At 32.4% G+C, this 27,377-nt stretch overlaps 1 protein-coding gene across 1 annotated transcript; it reads right to left on the bottom strand.

The window, feature by feature from the left end:
- Positions 1–1,411: 1,411 nt before the first annotated feature.
- Positions 1,412–21,816, bottom strand: LOC146786184 (uncharacterized). Its single transcript, XM_085634047.1, has 6 exons — positions 21,717–21,816; positions 21,004–21,092; positions 12,228–12,262; positions 4,242–4,679; positions 1,909–2,124; positions 1,412–1,819 (listed from the first exon to the last, which is right to left on the bottom strand). Exons 4-6 carry the CDS (start codon positions 4,677–4,679, stop codon positions 1,556–1,558), a joined length of 918 nt encoding a protein of 305 aa, XP_085490173.1. The 5' UTR covers positions 12,228–12,262; positions 21,004–21,092; positions 21,717–21,816; the 3' UTR covers positions 1,412–1,555.
- Between the last annotated feature and the right edge of the window lie 5,561 nt (positions 21,817–27,377).

Here is a 27,377-nt window from a genome sequence, read left to right as displayed (position 1 = left end):
CCACCCCCCCTATACCCCACCCGTGATGTGTCACATTGGGCTGCTGCAGTTTCAGGACACACACAAGTCTGTGGCAGTCGCCATGTTCCCCTCTCCCCCCCTCCCTCCCCCCACCACCGTGACACACACAGTTCTTTAGCTGATGTGTACTGGGCTGCGCTGCTGATAGACTCCAATGACAGCCTCGTACAAGGTATTTCCCAGGTCATCCAGAGGTTGAGGTGCATAGAAAAAATGACCTCTCTGATCCTGAGAACAATGTTGGTGACATGGCTTAACAAGCATTTGCAATGCAATAGGTCTCGCAATGATAGAGTTTGAGCTATTGGCATTGTAAATAGGCATTGTCATTTACAATGTCAGTAGCATAAACTTGCATAAAAGCAGTGTATGGAGTGTAGCAGTGTGTGATGTGCAACATTGTGTGGTGTGTAGTAGTGTGTGGCGTGCAGCAGTGTGTAGCGTGCAGCATGCAGCAATGAGTATTTCAGCAGTGTGCAGCAGTGTGTGACGTGCATCAGGGTGCGGTGTGCAGTAGTGTGTGTTGTGCAGTAGCGTTTTGTGTAGCATTGTGCGATGTGCAGCAGTGTGCGTTGTGCAGCAGTGTGAGGCGTGTAGCAGTGTGATGCGTGTAGCAGTGTGAGGTGTGCAGCAGTGTGTGGCGTGCAGCAGTGTGTGGCGTGCAGCAGTTAAGGGTGCAGCATTGTGAGGCGTGCAGCAGTGTGTAATGCTGCAGAGTGTGCATCATTGTGTGGTGTGCTGTAGTGTGAGGTGTGCAGCAGTGTGTGGCATGCAGTAGTGTGTTTTGTGCAGTGGCATGCAGCAGTGTGGCGTGCAGCAGTGTGTGGCGTGTAGCAGTATGTGGCGTGCAGTAGTGTGAGGCGTGCAGCAGTGTGAGGCGTGCATCAGTGTGAGCTGTGCAGCTAATTTTTTGTTTTAATAATGCATATCTTAAGAATATAGGTTTTTAAATTTATTTGGTAAACATGCATTTTCTGTTATAACATTAATAATTATTTGGTTATATTAATACACATTGTAATTTAAGCCCTTTTAAAAAAATATTATGCAAAGTATGTGTAAAAACAGTAAACATTTTTAATTTTTTTTTTTGCATTTTAATCAGTTTTTGTTGAATAGTAGGTGTTACGAAAACATTTTAATAATAAGGTAAATATTACACATATTTATTTTTTTAATACACAGTGTAATGTTGATAGCTATGTATATACATTGTTTTATAAGGCAAATTTGCTTTTTTAATATATATATTAATAATGTACCATAGTTAAAAAATATTTAGAAAGTACTTTGCAATACAAGTATTTTTGTTGTATAAAATGTCAACAAACAATTAAGTATTAGTACACATTGCTATATAGTATTTGCAGTTGGCTACATTAGTGGTCTATATAATAAGATACCATAGTTCGATCACGTATTGTACAAAATAGTATTTAGTATTACTTTGTAAAATTTGGAATACACAATCAAATTCTTTTAGATATACATTTGTATGCATAGGTTGTTGATACATAGTTGTTTAAATTGTACATTAAATTTCCTTTATTATTTGTGTGATACATCCATTAGAGAATAGTACATTAAGGGTTATTGGCAGGTGTGGCATTAATGCATCTCCAAAGTCTTCAGTATCTGCAGTTATATCCAAGAAATCCATGATAGTAGTGTTATGTATATCCATTGATTGGAAATGTTCTGTTCCTTCAACTTGCACTGTCATAGTACTTATTTCTTGAAACGTTTTTTCCAGTCCATATAGTGTAACAGTTATATTTTCTTTTGGTGGTTGTATTCCCTAAAGAGAAATCGTTTTAGTAATGGCACTGATTACATGGCACTGCTTACAGGTTTTTTAAGAAAATTATTATATAAATGTAGACTTACTTGGATTTGGGTATGTCGAGTTGTATTCAAGATTTTCTCTCCATTGTATTGATGTACTGTTAGATGTGTTATTTTTACATATTTTCCAATTTCTATAGGGAAGTCTGTTGCTTCTCTCCACAGAGTGATTTTTACTGAGTCGGTTGCATCAGTTATAGTTATGCTTTTTAGTTTTGTTTCCTGTCCTCCGATGAATATTTTTTTTGTTGCTTCTTCCTGTAATATAAAATATGCTTTGGTTACTGTTTTATTAGTAAAAATGTCTTATATATTTATACAATATTATGTTGCTTTAAATGTACATGTAGGATATATCATTATTATCACATACTCTTAAAGTATTTTTGGCAAGTAGTTTTATGAGTATGTTAGTTATTGTCAGACAGTTATTCAATTTACAATGAAAAAATTATTACAATACATAATAATATATGTACATTTAATGACATATGACAAGAAGTTAATGCAATATCAATATAAGTTCTTATAGTTTTTAAATGTAGTACTTTGATATGCATTTTCGATATGTGCTTACATAATAAGTAAATGCTATGCATTATTTGCATTCATATGTATGTTGCAATAGCATATTATTTTATGTTATATTGTACTTACCTTCAAATGATGTTTTAAAGTTGTAGCTGCACTAATTGTTTTTGTATATATTATTGTATTTATTGCAGATATGGAAATTATTACTTACCTGTTATGTTTCTGTATATGTAAGGTTTTTTCAAATGAAAAACATGTTTTTTTCTATACAATTCAGATAAACATGTCTAAAGTATTTATATATAAAATTTATGTTAAAAAATAATATTGATTTATAGCTATTGCAGTTTAGATGATAAGTTGTTATATATATTTGCTGCAAATTTATTCTGTTAGTTTTACTTACCTTTTATTAATGTCTTGGAGGCTGCTTAGCTGAATAATTATTTGTTAGTAGTAGCTTACCTGTTATGTTGTTTCATAGATAAAGTTGATATGAACTATATAGGAATAGTTTATTTTTAATGCATTATATAGATATGTTTGTGTGCATATATATATATATATATATACAAAAATATACATATATATATACACATGCATAGAAGATTAATATATATTAATTATTTTATTATAGTTGTTTAGAGGTGCATATAAATATTGCTATATAAGCATAGACAGAGATAGTAGATATACTTTATACATGAATTGCAAAAGAAAGTATCTTTATATATTTTTAGTAATTCTGTTTAATATACATTGGTGTCTATTTATAACTGTTGATTTATTGTACTTACCTTAATAGCGTTATTAGGGTGTTTTTTTTGTCTATATATTTATACATTTTTAGCAAAAAATACATTTATGTCATATAGTTGCTGTTAATGTTTATTTAAACATAATATAATAATATTATTATTTTACTCACCTTTAAAGTATGCTTCAAGATATCGTTTGGGCAAAGAAATATATTTATGTATATTAATTGTGCAAAATACTACATTTATCATATTTGTTTTCTATAAAATGTAATATCTAAAAGGTTGATATGAATAATTTAATACTGGATAAATTACTGGCACTGTGGAGCAGATTATTGGCGAAAAATATAGCAAGACAAAATTACATGCTGACATACATTGTGAGTGTGCAAGAACTAATTATGGCGCACATTTGAATCAACTACTACTAAAGGACAGCTGAATCATGGAGCTGTTAGTAACTTTGCAAGTCTGCCTCTCCATTGCTTATGAAGAATAAGCAGACAGCTTAGAAACGTGTTGGCAATGATGAACTATGACATATTACCTGTTACTGCTAAAACGCCATGAACAATGAAGATTTTTTTTTTCTACTGTTGAATGCTTTTGTGAATATATAGCCATTGAAATAAACAATATATATATATATATATAGAAAAAAAATTTTTTTATAGAGAGATAGAAAGAGAGAGAGAAAGAGAGACATAGAAGAGGAAATTCATTTTTTTAATAATAAATATATTATATATAAAAATTGGGTATCTTCGTAAATTCATTTGATATGCATTAATGGGAAATTATCTTCAAACGAACGTTTTACATTTTATTTTACTTACTAACAAAGGTTTCCTTCATGGTTGCAGAATATGTTTGTATGTAATGTTACATGCAAATTATTTTATTGCATTTACAAGTATAGTTAAAAGCATTAATATTTGTAACCACTTCTAGTAACACTTATACATTAGTTAGGTACAATAGTTATATTAAGAAGCATTTTTTAGTAGTATTGTGTTTTATGTTTCTATGGGAAAACAAACAATGACAAATTTCATTTAAAAGTGATATATTTTAACTTACCTCAGATATTGTCCCGGACACACTTAATAGTGTTTTTTCATTTGCTTCTCTAACTGTCTTTATAGGAGACAGTGGTGGAGCTGGTGGCTGCAAAATATATTCAGCTTCTTGAATAATAGCTGGTGATATTGTAATTGGCGGCATTCTTGATAATTTTGTTTGTTTGGTTATTAGTAATATAGCATTTTTGATCAGATAATTGCGAATTAGCATTCCATTTTGCTCTTTGGTTTGAGTATAATAATCTTCATTGTAACATGTAGCTTTAATAGATCCAGTTTGATCTGCCAGAGCCATATAATACAATACTTTGTTTTCTTGTTTGGCATTGCGATAATAGGTTTTTGCTGAACATTGAATAATGTTGACACGTATTGCCTTTTGGTATGGCTTTGCATCTTCTTGTTTCATGTCTTTTAATTCTTGTATGGAAATCATCTGTAAAATAAAATGCAGCAGTAAATAATGATGTAATAAAGTTTGGCTTAAACAATATTTGCTAATATACTTGCATGGAATACATTTTTGTCAAATAGCTATCCATATTGGTTTGTGATCACTGTAATATGATTCTAATGTTCCATAATATGGGATGTCTGTGTTTGTATATATATGATCCAATAAAGAATTATAGTCTGTTGTGACTGTGCTTATTTTTTGAATGCAGTTATAATTTTCCATCATATAATTTAATAACAAATTGGTACTGTGTGTTGCTTTTTTTAAATCTATATTAAAATCACCCATTATTATATATTTATAGTTGGGGAAGGCATTTAATATGGTTGTTAAGATGTCTAATAAGGTTTGTATTGTGACTTTTGGTGGTTTGTATATAATTACTATAAGGTATTGTGTGTTATTAATACATTTTGTGAATTTTAAAATGTCAATTTCGTGCTCAGTTGTAAATGTTGGTTGCAATATGTGGTGTTTGTTGTAATATATTGCAATTCCATGGTTTGTATGCTTGCTATAATGTTTGTCAAATAACATCATATGATAATGGTCAATTTTAAATATATTTGGATTTGTGGTTTGTGTATTATTTATTTCGGTTAAGCATAATATTTCAGCACTCAATATATTAGTGTCAGCTAGCATTGCTTTGAAATTTTTTGGTAATGAACGTATGTTATGTACTACAATTGTAAAGTAGTCATGATATTTGTTAATTTGTGGTATTGATATTTCCAATAACATATATGTTTTTAAGCGTAACATTTCGGCATGCACTTTTGGGTGTATTAATATTTTAGTGTGATCAAAGTTTTTAATATATATGTTTTTTAAAGATTTTGCCCTGCTAATAGCTACATAATGTAAATGATGTATTTTTGAATTATTAAAATGTATATATAATGGTTCTATTGTTTCACCTTGTGTTCGATGTATAGTGCGTGCAGAAGATTGGCGTAATGGAAATTGTTTGCGTATTATTGTGATGAATTTTTTTGTGAATTGGAAATGTCTTGATATTGGTACAATAGGTGTCCAATTATCTGAAATGTGAATATGATATAGGTGTTTGTTTTGTTGTCTTGTATATTTGCCTACTTTGCTATGATCAAATTGTATCCATACTACAATTGGTATGCCATTATTACTATCTACATATTCAACTATACCTGTTGCACCATTGGTTAAGCCATCATTTACATTAATATTAGATGTTAAATCATAGCGTAATTTTATTGCAATATGCAATATGTGTGGTAAGCCCATTGTTTTTGTTGAGTCTGTTGGTAATTGTTTTAATATTGTTTGCTTTACTTCTTGGCTTAAGTCTGCTGCAACTGTATCTATTGCTAATGTTGTATATACTGCATTGTGCTTTATATGTTGCATTAGAACGTTATTATTTATTTCATTGACTTCTTTATTTGTAGACATTATATATGGTATAGTTTGTATAATACTTGGGTGAGGTACAATTTCTCTTAATTTTATATTTGCTATATCAGTTTGTGTATGCTCACCTATTCTTAGTCTATTAAGCATTAGTGCAAATGGCAAGTCATTTAACTGTCTCATTATTTTTGTGAGTTCATATAATTTAAAATGTGTTTGCCATAAGTTTGTACTTAATGGTTTATATAAATGTCTTGAATTGTCAAATATGTATGTGTCAAAAACAGGTTTTAATTGATAGAAATCTCCTATTGCTAGTATTGATATGCCACCAAATGGTTGGTTAGATGCTTTTATTTCTTGCAATCTGTTGTGTATAAAATTGAACATATTTGCACCTACCATTGATATTTCATCTATTATAAGCACTTTTATATGCATGAGTTGTGTTTGTAGCATGCTTCTGTTTTCATGTGTTAATTGTTTATATGTTAATGTTTGGGATACTGGTATTTTAAATGTACTATGTAATGTTTTTCCATTTATATTATGTGCTGCTTTTCCTGTTGGTGCTGTGAGTAATATATATATATTATCATGATTTTCCCCTGCTTTAGTATTGTAGTATCGTAATAAAGTTTGATAGAGTGCAGTTATTAGAAAACTTTTACCTACTCCTGCACCACCTGTACAAAAAGTATAACAGGGTGTGGTTTGAGTTTTAATCAAATTTAAGTGGTGATATATAAAGTTAAGTTGTTCAAGTGTTAAATCTTGCATGATAAGATTGTATTCGTTTTCTGGTAATATATTATTTACGAAGATTTCTTCTTCTGCAGTGCTTCTAATTCCTAAATCAAATGATATGTCATATTGTATTTGTTCTTGATATTCTTGTGTGTTATTTTGTATATCATCTATTGATACTGCTGCTATAGGTGATAATGGAGGTGTAACAATAAGGTCATTATTTGTTGCTGCATTAAAATTGTTTGCTATTTCAGTTTGTTTATTATACTGAAAATAATTTTCATCAACTTGCTTTTGTACTTGTAAGTATCTTTCTAAGTATGTGTGTTTTGGTATAATTATTTCACTTTCTATTCTCCATGGATAATAAAGCATTAATAATTCCCTGTAATAATTTTCAGAGTCATTTAGTTTACTAAATCTACAGTAGCGAATTATTTTTTGTTGTTTACGCTTGATATATAACATGTTGGTTTTTTCCTGAAGTAAGTTATCTATCTCAATTTCTTCATCATCTGAACTGTAAAAGTTAGTTTCTAGAAGAAAATTATCATGATTGTTTTGTAGTGTTTCTTTTGTTTTCTTTGCTCTTTTATTGTACTTTGATGCATAGTCAGCTAATGTACATTGTTCTAATGTTTTTGGACGTTTGCTGTATTTAACAATTATATTGTCAAATTGTATCTTACTTGACGTATCTGGCAATGAGTTTATTGTCTGTATGTCTTTCATTAGGTATGTTCTTTTATCTGGCATATTTGTATTAATAAATACAAATGCTCTTGAACTTTTTCTTAATGGAATTTGCAAAATGAGATAAGCTGCTTCTTGTGCACTAATTTCAGTACAATTTAAAAATTTGTTACTTATGTGCTTTAATTGTTCTTTGATGCTTGGATTATGGTATACTTCTTTTGCAGCTTGTGCAATTATTTTGCTTAACCCTCGCTGTGATTTACTAATATATGACACGATATAGACAGCACAAGCATAAGCATCTAAAACATACTGTATGTCAATGTTAGCTTGCCATGCTTGTAATATTATATTATTATAGTTATTGATAAAGCATTCAGCTGGTGTTCTTTTTAAAAGTATAGTTTTTTTATCTATAATTGTTTGTATGCATTTTATATATTGGTTTTCAGTCAAGTGCATATGTTGTAAAAATTCTTCAAATGAATAAGTATTAAAGCATTCTGAATTCATTGTTGTATGTATTAAGTCTATGTGCTGCTTTAGTATACTATCTGTCTTGTCTAATTCAATTGGTTCTAGTATAACAGTATATGCCATAGGATATTTAGGGTACTGATATTTACATGTTCTCTTGTGTTTTATGCGACAATTTTTAGTATGTCCATGTTTTTGTAATGGTAGTAATGGTTTTATACATGTGTCTACTGTCTTACTACATGTTATGTGACTGTCAATAAAATTTATAACTTCCTCATTTTTTGCTTTGTTATACTGCGGAGCATTATTAATCCATAACAATGCATGTATATGTGGTGATCCTCTTTGTTGAAATTCTATTCTATAAAAGTAATCAGACATTTTTCCTATAGGATTACTTTTGTGTAGTAATATACAATTAAACAATTTCCTAACTTGATAGTCAAAGTGTCGTGCACATGTTATTGGGTTTTGTTGTATTAATGTGCATTTTGTTTCCCATGACATGCTCTCAAATTGTTCTTTACTGCACTCATTTTTATTGTTAATACGCAGCAGTATATTAATTAAATGATACCATTTTGTTTCTGCCGCTGATAAAGTGAGAAAGAATGTTGGTATTCCCAATTGCCTTATCATTGCAAATAAATCTTTTTTGCAATTTTCCCAATATGGAGGCGAACTTCGTATAGTTTTTAGTATTTTGTATCCTTCATTATATTGCAGTATGCCTTGTAAGTTGTCTTTTATATCTTTAACTGTTATAACTTTACCATCATTAAAATGTTTCTTTAGTGATATAAATATTTTGTCTTGAATTTGCTTTATATGTAATTTTTTTAGCTTAAAAAATATATTTGTTATACAATTAGCTACTCTTTTGTCGCAGCTTCTTAATTCCCATTGACATATTGTACTGTAATGTACTGGTATATGTCTTTCTTTGTTAGATGGTCTACGTTTACCACCAAATATTGTTGGAAATGCTAGATATTCAGAATCTTTATCTTCGTATAACCCACGTGGTGTATTATGTTCTGCAGGGGCTAAACTTAAGATATTTATATTATCGATAGGGACTGTTTCATTTGTTAATAATGTATCTAAGTTGCTGACTGGTACGTTATCTGTACTACTTGATGTATTATTTGCTTCGGAAGTGTTAATATCTATGTTTGTTTCTTGTGGGGCATATTCCCAATCTGTATTGACTGTTACTCCATATTCTTTGAATAAATTGCTATTGCATGCTAGCCATATAGCTGCATTTTTTACAACATTTGGTCTTACATTTTCAAAATGTGTATATGATTTATAGCTTAATCTCCGCTTTAATTTAATTGGAATTGTCATATTATCATGTATTTGTCTAGGTAAAATGGTAACAGTTGTCATAACATCAGATGGAACATTAACAACTGCACCTGATAATGATTTCTGGAAACCACGTGGCAATGTCCTAATTTGCAAAAAGGGTATTCTTGGTGATACTAACCTTTCTTCTAAGTTATGTAAATATAGTTCAGGTGGTATATCTGGAAAACTCATTCCATTATACACAGAACATGGTGGTATTTTTTCCTTGCTAATATATTTGTAACATGTAGTGCATATATAGTTTGTTTTATGTTTACTAATGTTACATAATATAAAGGTATTTTGTTTATCAATATTATGTGTTTCTTTTATTGTTTGTTTGTGCCACATTTGGTTGCAAATAGTACAAACATATTCTGGTCCATAATGTATTTCACTATGAAAGTTATCAATTAAAAACGTTTGTAATGTTCTTTGTGTGCTAATGTTATTTGTACAATTCTGAGTAATGTTTTCAATCAAAAGTTCATTTTGACATTGGTTTCCCTGCGAAGAGATGTTAGTAGTATCAACTAGTTTCTTGGTGACTATTGGTGTACTATTGTCAATGTTATTTGTTTTTTGAATATTACTGTCGATCTGTATTTTAATAGCGTTTGTTTGTATACTTGTAGATAAAATAGTTTTTGTTGAGTTGGACAATTGTTGTGTATAATGTATATACATTTTTTTGTGACTATTTTCATTCTGTTTTAAAATAATTCTTTTTTGTGCTTTTTTAAAGGATTCTTGTTTGATTGTGTTTACAGTAATTGGTGTTATTGTCAATAATATTAATGGTGCATTGTAGGGCATTACATTATTTACAAGTTCAATTATATGTTGTGTAATATTATCAATGGTATTTAATGTTATAGCTATACTTTTACAGTTTATATGTAAACTTTTTTTAATGTTTGTTGTATGTGAGTAAAATGTATAATATATGTTGTTAGTTTTACCAATAGAAATTATATTTGTATGTAAGCATATTATTATGGAATTATATATAGCTAATGCATTCTGCAATGCTGTTTTGATGGCTGGCTGTAATGTGTTATCTATAGATATACTATATAAATATGGTTTCCTAACTTTAATTGTATATATTGTATTAATGTAGTTTATGTAAGTAGGTATATCTTCTAACTGTATGTCTGTTTTGCTATAAAAGTTTATCAATTCTATATACAATGTATTGCCTAGATCCATTATATTATATAGATCTTCTGGAATCCACTTGGAGGCACTTTTGTGGTGATTATATATAATAGCAAATATATTATTGCAATTATATGTGTTGTTTATTAAATATTGTTTATCCTGGTTATGTTCTATTTTGAAATATGCTTCTATTTGCACTTTGCTGGTTTCGTCTATGGTACCTATATTTTGTTTGTTTATAGTAACTGTTTGCTTTTTGAGGTGTTGGTGTTTAGTATTAGTGTGTTTGGTTTTTTGGGGGTTTGTATTTGTATGATGTATTACATTAGTAAGTGTTTCTGTTGTGTTTAGAGTATCTATTGTTGTAGTTTGTTGTGTGTTTTTGTTTGTGGAAGTATGACTAAAATCTAATGGTATCTTTTGTATATTTGTGTCTAATGGTTTATTTTTTTCAAGCATATTTGTATCTGGTGTGTTATGTGTCATGTTATATTGTGATATATCATTTTCTAATGCTGTACTTTTTTTAGTTTTTTTAAGTGGTTTACAAATAATAGTGTTTGGATTATGTCTTTTTTTAATGTTTTTTTTTGGTGTAGTAATTGTATGTGGTGTATTTAATAATGACAGTGAATTTTGTACATGGTCACTTGTATTAATATTTGTATTATGCAACTGTGGTGGTGATGTTTGTTTAATAAAAGATTTTGCAGGGTTATAAAGTTTTGTGCATAAGCCAGTATTATGTATAAATAATTTAGGAGTTTGATTTGGTGTATTTTGTTTGTTTATGCGTTGAGCTCTGCTAAAGGACTTTTTCTGTATTGTATTTATATCAATTGGTGTTAATTCAAATTGAACATCTTCTGCATTATATAATTTTATGCAAGATGCTAAATTGTTAATGTACTTTATTACTTCTTCAAAGGTTTTTTTTTGGAGGACTATGCATGTTCCAAGTTCATGTGGCATTCCATTGCTATCTCGGCTATGTGAATCAAAAATGAAATACTTATCTTCATTTTTTATTATAGAAATAACATATATATCCATGCAAAGCAGGACTCCAGAATGTGTTAATGATATAGCTAATGCAGCTTGTATATCTGGATATAATGAATCAAAACGTTTAAATATGTTACCATAATATGGTTGATAAAGCTTTATAGAATACACATTATCCATATGTTGTATATATTTAGGTAGATCATCAGGATGCATAAGATCTTCTTTGTTAATGGAGTGCATTTCTGTATATAAAGCATCTCCAAGGTCCATTATATAATGCAAATCATCAACATCCCATATATTTGCTGGTTTGTCATAATTGTAAAGAATAGCAAATGTACTATTTGGCAAACATTGTTTACCTCTAGAAGTCATTGCAAACTTTTCATTTCCTTGGTGTTAATTGGCTTGTACTATGTTATACATTTATATTTCTTTATACAGATGTGGTTTTTAAAGTATTACTGGTTATAATTGTTTTTTAAAATATTGAATTGTATAGATATGCAACTTTATATGTATATTTATATTTGTATTTTTTTAAAATTATATGAATACTTTTATATCAGTTTACTTAATAAAAATTAGATCTAATTAGATAATTTGAAGGAGGTATATTATACTGGTATGTATAAACTATTTGTATATATTGACATTGATAGATTGTAATAAATATCTTACCTTGTCAATAGGTTTTTCTTTTCTTTTTTAGGTATCTGCAAATAAAAAGAAATAAATATTTTTAAAATTTGCTTTAATTTATAAATGTTTACTACATTATAGTATTAGCTATTTTAAATTGCTTGCAAAGTATTTTTTTACACATTGTAGCATTTATAAGGCAGTAGAAGTTTTTTGTAAAAAAAATATCTTGATATTATTGTTAGATATTATATTCATAACTTTTTGAAGTAATATTTTTGTTTACAAAAGATAACAAGATATTTGCTTAGATAGGCAATAAAAAATGTTAGATTGCAATAAAATTGTTTATTATTAACTTTTTAAAGTGATCTGTCTTAGAAGTAATTATTAATTTAGAAATGTTGAATTATAGTTATAACTTGTAATGAGTTTTTTGTGGTTGTAACTAAAGTAAAATTTGAGTATGCGAGTATAATGTTCAAGGATTTTAGAATTGTAGAGGTATGGGAAGGAGTATAGGTTTAGGCGCTAACACTACAGTATACTTATTTGGCATACTGCTATAGGGCTGTAAAAAAATATGGTGATTGTACTTGCATTTATATAGTGCTTACTACCCATGATGTAACATTAAGATATCATTCAGCAAGTATTTAAGTGTTCTTGTATTTAAAAATGCTTAGGGATGATTTTTTATAAAAACAATAGAGATTTATTAGAAAACAATATGTAATGAAACGAAGAATGGATATAACAAGCAGTTATTTTGGTTGAAAAGGATAACTGGAAAATACAGAGGTGGCAACTATATAGTGCTTCATATCTCAAAAATGTGTTAAATTTTCTTTGTAGAAGTGGGACTAGTACACAAATGTAATAAGATTACTAATCAAGTAGTATCCGAAAATCAGCAATGTGAAATGTAAGCATGCAAGTGTGTTTGTTTAATTGGAAAGGATAGTAAAGTGGCAAGTGAGATAGTTTGTAAAAGGCTATGCCTAATTAATTTTTACCTGGTACTTCATTATAAACTGCTGTTTAGTAAGAACTGTGTTTTGTTTTTCGTAAATTAGAATCTGATAATAATAACAAGTTTCAGCTGTAGTATATAAAACATGCTTATTTATGTAGCCATAGTGTATGGGTGTGTTTTCTTAAATAATAATGGTTAGAGATGAATTAGTATGGGTAAATATGAAATTAATTTGTAGGATAAATATGCAAGTTAGTTTTTTTTTGCTTGGAAAGGATAGCTGTCAAATACAAGAGCGACAATTCATGTAGGCTGGGCATCTTGTTAAGGCATTAGGAAATCTTTTATTAAAAGTAGCATGTTACTTTAGAAATCATAAGATTAGTAGTGAATAGTATAGGAAAATAGTTTATGTCAGCGGTGAGCATGTAAGTTTGTTAGTTTTATCACTAAGGACAATAGGAAGGCAGATGAGAAAGTTTGTAAAAGGCAAAGCCTTATTAAGGTATGTACCAGTTACTTGATGATGAAGTGCCCTTTAATAGGAATTTTGGACTTTGTTAGTTTTATTGGGAAAGATAATAGGGAGGCAGGTGAGAAAGTTTGCAAAAGGCAAAGCCTTATTAAGGTATCCATCTGCTAATTAATGATGAAGTGCCCTTCAATAGGAATTGTTGCTTCTCTGTTGTTTTTCTTCTGCAAGTTAAATAAATAATTGTAACAGCAGTTGTAGCTGTAACATATTAGATGTTGCCTATTTTTGCAGGCACATAGTATGGATCTGTAAGCAAATATAATAATTGAATGTTGCATTTCTATAGTGCTTACTATCCCTAACGTGAGTAAACTATTTGTTTTGCAAACAATATATTATTTTAGCAGTAAAAATGCATAGAGGTGAATTAGTATAAAACAATATGTATTAATTTGAGGGGTGATCATGCAAGAAAGTTATTTGTATTGTAAAGGATAGCTGAGAAACAAAGGAGCGGCAATATATATAGCGCCTGGCTTTGATAGAATATTAGAAAATCTTTTCCAGGAGTAGCATGTTAGTTTAGCAATTATAGTAGATAACTGTGAAGGTAATATAAAAACTTATTAAATTATTGTTAACAGTAGGCATGCAAGTGTGTGAGTTTAATTCAAAGAATATTAGTAGGCTAGTTAATAGGTATTATAAAGGCAAGCCTAATATGTCATTTAAATGAAATTTGATCATGAAGTGCCCTGCAGTAATGAAGAATTGTGGCTTTTCTGTTTCTGTGTTTATGCAAGTTAAAATATTAGATTATAATAGAACTGTCAGTCAACAAATATGAGATGTTGCTTACTACTGTAAAGGACTAGTATATATTAATCAGTGACTATGCAACAATGCTGTAAGATTTGATGCTTCGGGTTTTTTTCTTGGCATATGGTACATCAATTTTAAATGACACCATGCTTATTTGATTAGCAAGATTTTTTTATATTTAGTTATAGCTATAAGTCAGTTAAAAACAAAGAGGGACTTCTTTTAAAGGGGTATAACTAAGTAATTTTAAGTTGTAGCTTAATTATACATAAACTTTAAATATGTTTGTAGTATAGTAGTGCATAATATATATTTTTTTGTTTTGTGTTACCGCATCCAGATATATGATGTAAGTAATATTATATGTATAACAAGGCAGGACTATTGGCTTTGTTAATAGATGTTATTTGCATAAAATAAATAAGCAGCAATTATGACTTGCTGTATTTTATATTAAAATTTTCTTACTTAAAGCCTGATAATACGATACTAGTGCCACCTCTGCTTGATCCAGATGGCTTGTTTAGCGCCCTAACATTAGTGCTGGTTTAGACTGGTTTGTTTTTTTTTCTATGTGGACTTAGGTCAGGCGCCCAGTTTTTAAAGACGCCTTCACCTTGGGTAAGTGACTGGCATGAGTGTTTTATAGATATCTATTTTAAAGCTACATAATTTTTCAAAAGGAGGATAGAAAAACAATTAGTACAAACTTTATGTTGTGTTACTTTTATGCTATTTAAAATTGCAGTGTGTGCAAGTATGTCTTGTCTTTGGCTACAGCTTGTATTAGTTTGTAGAGAGCGCTACCTCCCACCGCGTTGTTGTTATTTAAATAAAAACAGTTATTATGTGCTAGAGTTAATGCACGTTAGGCTTATGTTTTGATAGATTTCCCTGCATCTGTAATTCATATCAGGATGGAAGCAAACAAGGGGAACTAATTGAAACTTATATTTGTTTACCTGAATGGGGTATACACAAACAGCTGAGTCCTGTCTAATAATTACGTTGCCTTATTCAATACCTTTTCTGGTTGTGGCAGAGTTAGATTTTGTATTGCAGATAGCTTACCATATACTAAGTTATTTTTTAATGACTGTTAATTGTGTATGTTTACCTTTATAAATATATGCATGTTTGAGTGTCTCTATGCGTGTGTGTATATTCTCTGTATGTATATGTGGTTGTGACTATGTTTGTGCATATTTATTTGTGTGTATTTTTGTGTGTATGCAAGTTGACATATGCTTTGTGTCTGTATGTCATTGTATGTATGTATATGACTGTATGTTTGTTTATGCATATGTGTGTAATGACGCATTTGTAGCTGTGTGTGTGTTTTTGTACGTGGGTAACACACACTACACACACTCTTGGAATGTTATTATTTTTCTAGTGATGGCCTCTTCAACTGCATTGGATGGAGAGTGTCTGTAAAGGATGGCCCATGATTATGTCATTTTTTCAACATGTATCAATTTACTTGCACTGCACTGTACTTAATACTTAAAGTTTACAAAACAATTTAATATTGGGCAGTTGTTTTCTATAATTGATAATAACTTTAGCAATAAAGCGACTTGCATATTAAAAAGAAACCTTTAGGATGTTTAATTCAGTATAAAAACACAAGGCCAGGTGAGAGAATCTTTTGTTCTCTGCACCTCCAGGTTCTAGTGTAATGTACCCATGTGAGGCAACTGTGTTTTTCCTATGATATAACAGTGCCTCTAGGAGGTATGGTATGGTTAATATACATGGTATACATTATATATTTGTATACAGTTAAGAAATGGAAAGGAAAAGGATGTATGAATAAATGTATTTTCGGCAGAATGAACTGATTGGATGGATGGGTAGGTGGGTGAGTGCGTTGATTGGTAATTGGATGCATGAATGTATGATTGCTCATATTGAAATTGATGATGACTGAATGGATGCCTGTGTGGATAAAATAATGTTTGTTGTATGGATGAACAGGCAAAATACATCAACAAACGAATGGATTAATGTACGTATGGATGATTGCATGTGTGTGTGTATGTATAGATGGGTTGAAAAATGCATGTTTAGCGATAGGAAGCAGTTTCTATTTACTAGCTGTGTTTAATGGTTGTCTAGCTTCACAAAACTTTCATTCTTATTGCTGTGGTACATGATGTATATTTCAGCTAGCGTGCTTATTTTGAAGTTAAACTTTGAAAAATGCTTTCACACACTACTTTTCTATAAGAAGGCAAGTTAAATAAAGAGCATTTGAATCTGTCATATAATTTTGTGTGGCACTGTACATTCAGTAGCTATAAATACCTGTTGGGAAGGGATTTGTACTTCCGCGTAGCCTTCGTTTATACCCCTTTAAGATACAAGCTACACAGAGACAGAGCGTAAGTTTATAATAGAAGGGAGCACCTCTTATGCTAATGGCCTTTTAATAATATTTTAGCGAGTATTAAAAGAGTATGTTTTATAAAAATCTATTAGCCCTGCGTCCCGGACACGAATTGTGGGCGGATGGGTCGATAAACTGCAGAAATCGCATACAAAGGCTTAGAAGTTAGCTATCTAAATAACCCACTGAGGACTCTTGCCTTGATATGTGTTAAGCCGCATGTAATATCCTGAAGTGAGCGATCGATCGCTATATATTTTTCAGTTACAAATACCACAAATTGTAAATTATTAACATTGCTTCTGTTTCTATTACCGATAGATAGTGCGATGGGTGAAGTGCTTGAGGGGTGGGGGCTAGGACAACAACAGCGCAAGATCATTCCTGCCACAAATGGGACCCACTCGATTATAAGCGTGGTTGGCTTACAGGTTGCTTTTATAGAATACAGGACCCGACCGTGTCAGTAATGTCATGCTGTTTGTGATACGTCTGCTGCACGGTGACAATGACGTTTTTGTAAATGAATTTTAAAAAAAAACATAAGCAAAAATAATGTTATGAGCAAGGTAATAGCTGTAAGTTTACCAATGCCGAGATTTTTGCATTGTAAAAGCTTGTTTAATGCTTTTGTGTTATGGTTTTTCACTTTTAAGTAAAGACTTTAAACACGTATACACGTGTTTACAATATGTGTTCAAATATGCATATAATTAGTGCGTTGCTGAAAGAGCAACATCGTAAAAGCAATATATAAAATATATCTTTATTTATAGAGTATTTTTAATAACAACTAACATTTATCTTAAAACTGTTCGTCATGCTGAACGTATGCTAGTTGGGGAAAAAAAATATCACGTGATACGACCTTGCTAGCGTGCTCGTGCACATTGCTGCTGGGAGCATTTTGCTTTCGTTTATACACAGGCACAATGGAAACGTTAGCTGGATGGGCACACGGAAACTCGTAGCGAGGCTATTTTAAATGCTGCTAACTGTAAGTACCTTAAAAGATTATTACATTAAGAGGAGCGTAGAATCCTAGCATGACCAAATAGTTGTAAGAATGCTAAAGTAAAAGGATTGAATGTTGTAAGAAGAGAAAAGGTATGGCGTAGTAACCGCGTTGGTAGTGTAGTGTTTATGTATTGCAGATAGAGTAAGTGCTAGGTTGCAGGGGAGTATAGACTATATTTAAATATTAGTGTTAGTAGGAGAGCGCAAATGGGTAAATACGAGTAAAAATGGAGTTTCGCCAAAAATGTTGCGAAAGTAGTGGAGATTGCAGTTTAGTGAGATGCGGTGAGGACAGTAGCAAATGTAATCGAAAATAGCAGTAAGATAGACAGATGTATAATCAGCAATGTGGGAAATGCCGGGGAGTAGGTGTGCAGCATGTTAGGAATCGCACTATAATAGATAGTTTTAATTGTATATGGTTTTGTTGTTATAATATATTAGAAGACGAACTAGTAAAACGGAGTATAGATATACGTAGCAGTAAAAGGAAGTTACATGTGGACACTTATATATAGTGATTACGAACTAATGGGTGAGTAAATAAATGCATGCCTGGCCACAGGAAGCTGTTTCCTCTCACTGGCTCTGTTCAATGATTGTCTAATTTACGGAACTCTTATATTATTGCTGTAATACACGATGCACATCTCGGCTAGCATGCTCATTTTTAAGCGAAACTTTTAAAAATGGTTTCACACACTACTTTGTACAAGAAAGCAAGTTAAATAAAGGGCGTTGATTTTTGTAATATAATTTTGTATGGCACTGTACATTTACTAGCTCTTAATACGTGTTAGGAACGAATTCGTAGCTCCGCCCAGCTCTCGCCTCTACCGTTCTAAGGTTCAAGCTATACAAAGACAATTCGCCGGTGGAGGTAAGAAGGCAGCACTTCTTATGCTAATGGGTTTTAATAATACTTTAGCGAGTATTAAAAGAGTATTTTTAATGAATATCTATTAGCGTTGCGTCCTGGACACGAATTTTGTGCGGAGGGGTGAATAAACTGCACACAAAGGCTTAGAAGTTAGCTATCTAAATAACCCACCGAAGACTCCTGCCTTAAGATGTGTTAAGACATCTATAAAACCCTAAACCAAGCGATCGATCGTATAAATATTTAATGCCAAAGGGAACACAAATTGAGACTATTAATACTGCTTCTGTTCCTATTACCGATAGATAGTGCGATAGGAGTGAAGTGCTTGAGGGATGGAGGCGAAGGGGACAAGAGCGCGAGATCGTCCTGCTACGAACGGGATCCACTCGATTAGAAGCGTGGGCAGCGTTAAGGTTGCCCTCTAAAAGACAAGACCCCTGCGTGTCTGTAAGGTTATGCCTTTTGTGCTACGTCTGCTGCACAGTGACAATGACGTATTTTTAAATGCATTAAAAACAAAAAACATTAGCAAAAATAATTTCATGAGCAATGGCAATAAGTCTAACTTTATCAATGCCGAGACTATTGCATTTTAAATGCTTGTTTAATGGTTTTGTTGTTATGTTTTTTTCGCTTTTAAGGAAAGACTTTAAACATATATACACGTGTTTACATTATATGTTTAAAAATGCATATAATTAGTGCGTTGCCTAAAGAGCAACATCGTAAAAGCAATAATGTAAAATATATCTTTATTTGTAGACTATTTTTAATAAGAAGGAGCATTTATCTTATAACTATTCGTCTACTGAACGTATGCTAGACGGGAAAAAAAATATCACGTGATACAACCTCGCTAGTGTATTCGTGCATGTATTATTGCTGCTGAGAGCATTTTGCTTTCGATGTGATATACAGGCATAATGCGAACGTTAGCTGTATGTGTACATGAAAACTTGAACTCAGCTTATTTTAAATGCTGCTAACTGTAAGTACCTTAGAAGATTATTACGTTGAGAGGAGTGTGCAGTCTTAGCATAAAGAAATAGTTGTAGGTAAGCCAAAGTAAAGATATTGAATGTTGTAGTAGGACAAAAGGTATAGCGTAGGAACCGCGTTGGTAGTGCAGTGTTTATGTACTGCAGATAGAGTAAGAGCTACTTCACAGGATTGGAAAGACTATATTTATATATTAGTGTTGGTAGGAGAGTACAAGTACGAACTGACAATTGATTTTATTGCGAAAATGTTAGAAAGTAGTGGAAATTGCAGCTTGGTGGTTTGGTGAAGACAGTAGCAAATGTAATCGAAAATAGCAGTTAAATAGACCGTTGTATAATCAGCAATGTGGAAAATGCCAAGTAGTAGGTGTGCAGCATGTTAAGAATTGCACCATCATGGATAGTTCTAATTATATATGCTTTTGTTGTAATAATCTAAAATAATGCGAACTAGTAAAACGGAGTATAGATACACGTAGCAGTAAAAGGAAGTTACATGTGGATACTTTAATATACTAATTAGCAACTAATGCACGTTATAATATAGATGGAGAAAAAGATATAGGAAAACCAAAGGGGTAAATGAAAGTGGAGAGCCAAAAAAATAGGGGAAATTGACTCAATAAAATGCAGCTTGCTTATAAGATCCAATGTATTTGAGGTACTCTGTTTGGAAAATGTATTTTTTGAGTGCAACAGTAACAGATGCTTTTTAACGTAATATAGACCACAGCATGTGCATAACATAACAGCGAGAATTGTAATACAAAATTACGTGTATTACTGTTTCGCAACCAGGCAAATAATTAAAAATCAACCACAACAAGTAAATTATTCGTTATTAATATATTAGGTTAAGATATCACGCACACAAGGTAAACAAAGTACGTGTAAACTACATATATAAAACGGCATATAAATACAGGCAAGTACATTGTGGTGAGTTTGTAAAGAAATAGAAACATAGGTATTAACCTGAAAGTGTTTGGTAATATGTACTTTATATACAAGCAAACATTACCTGTGTTAGCGGCAAACCCGAAGCACGTAAAAATATTTTTCTATTAAAAGCAGTTTACCAATGAAATAATACGCAATCGCTAATACGCTTTATATGAGCATTAAAAGTGCAATTGCTTAAGCGACGTTAGTAACTGTTAAATTGGGCAATTACTAAAGTTGATTTTACTAAGAGCATAATTGCATTTGAATTGCAGTGTATACTATACAAAGGTTATTATTTACTCACACGTATGTTCGTTGAAGTACTATAGCCAAGGATTATTTTTAAGGCAGCTAAAAATCCAAATGACGATATGGCACAATGAGCTTTTTACCCTGCAATCCAAAAAAGATAGTTGTAAATATACAGGTACATGTAAATACATGGCAACACTAATTATTAAGTAGCATAATACATGGCAGCTGAACGGGCAAAGCGCATTAAACACATGCGTTTGTACTACGTGCAAAGCAAAAGGTTATAGATATGTTTTCTATAATGTTGGGTAAATAATGTATGTTAAAAAAACATCTTAACAGAATGCTTTAAGATATGCTACACACATATTAAGACTTTTAAAACAAGGTGCATAATAATACAATGCTGCGTACAGTATCCGTATGTAAGTCGCACTTGTAGCAAATGCTGTGTAATCGTAACAAATTGTACAAGAAGCTAGTTGAGTAAGGCTCCCAACAAACGATGTCTCTGTATGCATGTTAAGATGCGAGTAGTTATATGGTACTTATAAGTAGGTAATATATGTGCAATAACGCAGTATTTTACTAAAGTAGCATAACATGTAAATAATTAATATTATAAAACTAACGTAAAGAAAATTATAAGCTTAATAATACATATGCACTTATGAAAAAAGATTGTGCAATAAGTAACTATTTTAGATTGTACAATAATTATGAACAGGTAAATAAATAATATAAAACCTCAGTAAAACTTACCACAATAACAGCAGTATGTAGATAAAGATATAGCTCGTACAATGGGCACCACAGCTTCAGCATTCTGTAGAATGGTTGGTGTATCACGTTTAAATAGACCTTGAAAAGCACATTGCCATGAAGAAAAGTCATAAAATGGGGGAAGACACAGTAAAGGAAATGTATAGTGATGGTGTGAAGATAGGCAGGTGCTACAAACAACATGTGGGCATTGTAAATGCGGAGAACGCCTTTTTGCATACGGTGTAACATCAAAGCGCACATTTCAGCTAAATGCATCTAGTAGTAATGTCTATTCATAAAGTATGCAAGTACGATAAAAATATGACGAATGTGAACACCAGCTAAATTATAAGTTTGTGTGCAGTTCCACTTATATCGAGGTATTCTTATAAATTAACACTTGGTTGTATTTTATAAAAAAAAACAATATCATGTGCATAGTATGTAAACGTTGACAAATTTTTATATGCAGTAAAGGATTATAGTAGTATTTCTTCTTAATGTTGGAAGGATTAGACAACAATATAAGATACAACTGAGAACATCAGGAGAACTATATGTTTGTATGCAATACCACTAATATGGGCAGGCTGCTTTTAATATAAACGCTGATGCATTTTATAAATAAGGTGAATACTCTGTGCACAGTGTATAAAGACCGTCATGCCCCAAAAACAGCAAAAGCGTCTAGTAGTGTCTCTCCTTTATAGCACAAAGGACCAGGCAACAATATTAGATGGTAAGCCAAATACTATTGAGTATATATTAAGCAGAATACTATTGAGCATATTTGAAGGTATGCTAAAACTTATTATATTTAGATCAGTAGACAACTGCTCTTACAGCGGTAATAATGGCGTTTAATATAGCGCACAGAATCGCTATAGAAGTTCATGTTTCCGTATGAACATGAGCTTGTATCCTGATTGTCTACGATAACATAATGAATAAATTAAACAGCCAATGAATGTTTAATACAGCAAAGCCCATCGGAAATCCAACGCATATCACAAAAGCAGTTCGTATAAGGCTGAAAGGGGAAAAAAAGCAATACTTAACAATGAGTTAAAAATAAGTAATTTTTCATTTAGTCCTTTTCCGTTCTTTAAAAAAACTATGGCGCCAGTTAGACGGCTGCTAAAGGTTTCGCTACAAGTTGGAGCTATGCTAATCGTGTAGGCCGCAAGCAGCCAATTAATGTGGCGATATCAGCAGACTGCTTTTAACAAAAACGCTGTTGCATTTTATAAAGTAGGCCAATACTCTGTGCACAGTGTATAAAGGACGTTATGCCCCAAAAACAGCAAAAGTGTATAGTAGTGTTCCCCCTTTCGTAGTACGAAAGACCAGAGAACAATATTAAATGTAAAGCAAAATACTATTGAGCATATATTAAGCAGAATACTATTGAGCATATTATAAGGTATGCTAAAAATTATTATACTTTGATCAGTAGACAACTGCTCTTACAAGCATGATAATGGTGTTGAATATAGCGCACAGATTCGCTATAGCAGTTCATGTTTTCGTAGGAACATGAACTTGTATGCTGATTGTCTACGATAACATGAATAAAATTAGATGGCCAATGATTGTTTACTCAGCAAAGTACATCGAACATCCAACGCATATCACAAAAGCAGTTCGTATACGGCTTAAAGGGGAAGAAAGAGCGAAACTTAGCAATGAGATAATAACAAATAATTTGACATTTAATGCCGTGCTGTTCCTTAAGAAAACTATGGCGCCAGTTAGACGGCTGCCAAAGGTTTTGCTATAAGTTGGAGCTATGCTAATCATGTAGGCCGCAAGCAGCCAATTAATGTGGCGATATCAGCAGACTGCTTTTAACCAAAACGCTGGTGCATTTTATAAAGAAGGCCAATACTCTGTGCACAGTGTATAAAGGACAATGTTTTGCTAACAGTTGGAGCTATGCTAATCATGTAGCAACGCAAGAGGCCAACTAACGTGGCGCGAACAGTCACCTAAGCAAACGCTGATGTGAGTCACTGAATGCTGGGGCCTATGTATGAGCGTTCGAAAAGAAGTAATTTGTTATTTAATCCTGTACCGTATTTTAAGAAAACTATAGCGGCAGTTAGACGGCTGCCAATGTTTTGCTACGAAGTTCCTATAAGGCTGAAAGGGAAAAAAAAGCCAAACTTAGCAAAGAGAGCAAAAAAAGTCATTTGTTATTAAATCCCCTTACAGATTTTACGAAAACTATGGCGCCAGTTTGACGGCTGCCAAAGGTTTTGCTACAAGTCAGAGCTATGCTAATCGTGCAGGAACAGAGAGAGCTAATTAACGTGGCGCGAAGAGTCAGCCAAGCAGACGCATGGCGATGGTGTGAAGATAGGCAGGTGCTACAAACAACATGTAGGCATTGTAAATGTGGAGAACGAGTTCTTACACGATGTAACATCAAAAGCGCATATTCCAAATAAATGCATCTAGTAAAGGAAACTGTATAAGGTATGCAAGAACGATAAAAACACGACGAATGTGAACACCAGCTAAAGTATTAGTTTGTTTGTAGCATTACTTATATAGACGTATTCTTTTCAATTAAAACTGGGTTCTATTTTATAAAAAAGGACAATATCAAACGCTGCCAAACCCCAATATGCAGTAAAAGATTATAGTAGTATTTATTCTTTGATGCCACAAAGAATTAGATGACAATATGAGATACGACTGTGAACATGAAGTGGAGTATATGTTTGTGTGCAGTACCACTAATATGGATAGACTGCTTTTAACAAAAAACGCTGGTGCGTTTTATAAACAAAGCCAATACTCTGTGCACAGTGTGTAAAGGCCGTCATGCCCCAAAAACAGCAAAAGCGTCAAGTATCTCTCCTTTTGTAGCACAAAGGACCAGGCAACAATATTAGATGGTAAGCCAAATACTATTGAGTATATATTAAGCAGAATACTATTGAGCATATTTGAAGGTATGCTAAAACTTATTATATTTAGATCAGTAGACAACTGCTCTTACAGCGGTAATAATGGCGTTTAATATAGCGAACAGAATCGCTATAGAAGTTCATGTTTACGTATGAACATGAGCTTGTATCCTGATTGTCTACGATAACATAATGAATAAATTAAACAGCCAATGAATGTTTAATACAGCAAAGCCCATCAGAAATCCAACGCATATCACAAAAGCAGTTCGTATAAGGCTGAAAGGGGAAAAAAAGCAAAACTTAACAATGAGATAAAAATAAGTAATTTTTCATTTAGTCCTGTTCCGTTCTTTAAAAAAACTATGGCGCCAGTTAGACGGCTGCTAAAGGTTTCGCTACAAGTTGGAGCTATGCTAATCGTGTAGGACGCAAGCAGACAATTAATGTGGCGATATCAGCAGACTGCTTTTAACAAAAAAAAAAGGCTGGTGCATTTCATAAAGAAGGCCAATACTCTGTGCACAGTGTATAAAGGACAATGTTTTGCTAACAGTTGGAGCTATGCTAATCATGTAGCAACGCAAGAGGCCAACTAACGTGGCGCGAACAGTCACCTAAGCAAACGCTGATGTGAGTCACTGAATGCTGGGGCCTATGTATGAGCGTTCAAAAACAAGTAATTTGTTATTTAATCCCGTACCGTATTTTAAGAAAACTATAGCGGCAGTTAGACGGCTGCCAATGTTTTGCTACGAAGTTGCTATAAGGCTGAAAGGGAAAAAAAAGCCAAACTTAGCAAAGAGAGCCAAAAAAGTCATTTGTTATTTAATCTCCTTATGGATTTTAAAAAAACTATGGCGGCAGTTAGACGGCTGCCAATGTTTTGCTACGAAGTTCCTATAATGCTGAAAGGGAAAAAAAAGCCAAACTTAGCAAAGAGAGAAAAAAAAGTCATTTGTTATTTAATCCCCTTACAGATTTTACGAAAACTATGGCGCCAGTTTGACGGCTGCCAAAGGTTTTGCTACAAGTCAGAGCTATGCTAATCGTGCAGGAACAGAGACAGCTAATTAACGTGGCGCGAAGAGTCAGCCAAGCAGACGCATGGCGATGGTGTGAAGATAGGCAGGTGCTACAAACAACATGTGGGCATTGTAAATGTGGAGAACGAGTTCTTACACGATGTAACATCAAAAGCGCATATTCCAAATAAATGCATCTAGTAAAGGAAACTGTATAAGGTATGCAAGAACGATAAAAACACGACGAATGTGAACACCAGCTAAAGTATTAGTTTCTTTGTAGCATTACTTATATAGACGTATTCTTTTCAATTAAAACTAAGTTCTATTTTATAAAAAAGGACAATATCAAACGCTGCCAAACCCCAATATGCAGTAAAAGATTATAGTAGTATTTATTCTTTGATGCCACAAAGAATTAGATGACAATATGAGATACGACTGCGAACATGAAGTGGAGTATATGTTTGTGTGCAGTACCACTAATATGGATAGACTGCTTTTAACAAAAAACGCTGGTGCGTTTTATAAACAAAGCCAATACTCTGTGCACAGTGTGTAAAGGCCGTCATGCCCCAAAAACAGCAAAAGCGTCAAGTGTCTCTCCTTTCGTAGCACAAAGGACCAGGCAACAATATTAAATGGTAAGCCAAATACTATTGAGTATATATTAAGCAGAATACTATTGAGCATATTTGAAGGTATGCTAAAACTTATTATATTTAGATCAGTAGACAACTGCTCTTACAGCGGTAATAATGGCGTTTAAGATAGCGCACAGAATCGCTATAGAAGTTCATGTTTCCGTATGAACATGAGCTTGTATCCTGATTGTCTACGATAACATAATGAATAAATTAAACAGCCAATGAATGTTTAATACAGCAAAGCCCATCGGAAATCCAACGCATATCACAAAAGCAGTTCGTATAAGGCTGAAAGAGGAAAAAAAGCAAAACTTAACAATGAGATAAAAATAAGTAATTTTTCATTTAGTCCTTTTCCGTTCTTTAAAAAAACTATGGCGCCAGTTAGACGGCTGCTAAAGGTTTTGCTACAAGTTAGAGCTATGTTAATCGTGTAGGCCGCAAGCAGACAATTAATGTGGCGATATCAGCAGACTGCTTTTAACAAAAAAAAAAGGCTGGTGCATTTCATAAAGAAGGCCAATACTCTGTGCACAGTGTATAAAGGACAATGTTTTGCTAACAGTTGGAGCTATGCTAATCATGTAGCAACGCAAGAGGCCAACTAACGTGGCGCGAACAGTCACCTAAGCAAACGCTGATGTGAGTCACTGAATGCTGGGGCCTATGTATGAGCGTTCAAAAACAAGTAATTTGTTATTTAATCCCGTACCGTATTTTAAAAAAACTATAGCCGCAGTTAGACGGCTGCCAATGTTTTGCTACGAAGTTGCTATAAGGCTGAAAGGGAAAAAAAAGCCAAACTTAGCAAAGAGAGCCCAAAAAGTCATTTGTTATTTAATCCCCTTATGGATTTTAAGAAAACTATAATGGCAGTTAGACGGCTGCCAATGTTTTGCTACGAAGTTGCTATAAGGCTGAAAGGGAAAAGAAAGCCCAACTTAGCAAAGAGAGAAAAAAAAGTCATTTGTTATTTAATCCCCTTACAGATTTTACGAAAACTATGGCGCCAGTTTGATGGCTGCCAAAGGTTTTGCTACAAGTCAGAGCTATGCTAATCGTGCAGGAACA

Source organism: Triturus cristatus, chromosome 11 (assembly GCF_964204655.1).
Source record: "Triturus cristatus chromosome 11, aTriCri1.1, whole genome shotgun sequence".
Lineage (NCBI taxonomy): Eukaryota > Metazoa > Chordata > Amphibia > Caudata > Salamandridae > Triturus > Triturus cristatus.
This window is presented reverse-complemented; position numbering and strand designations above follow the sequence as displayed.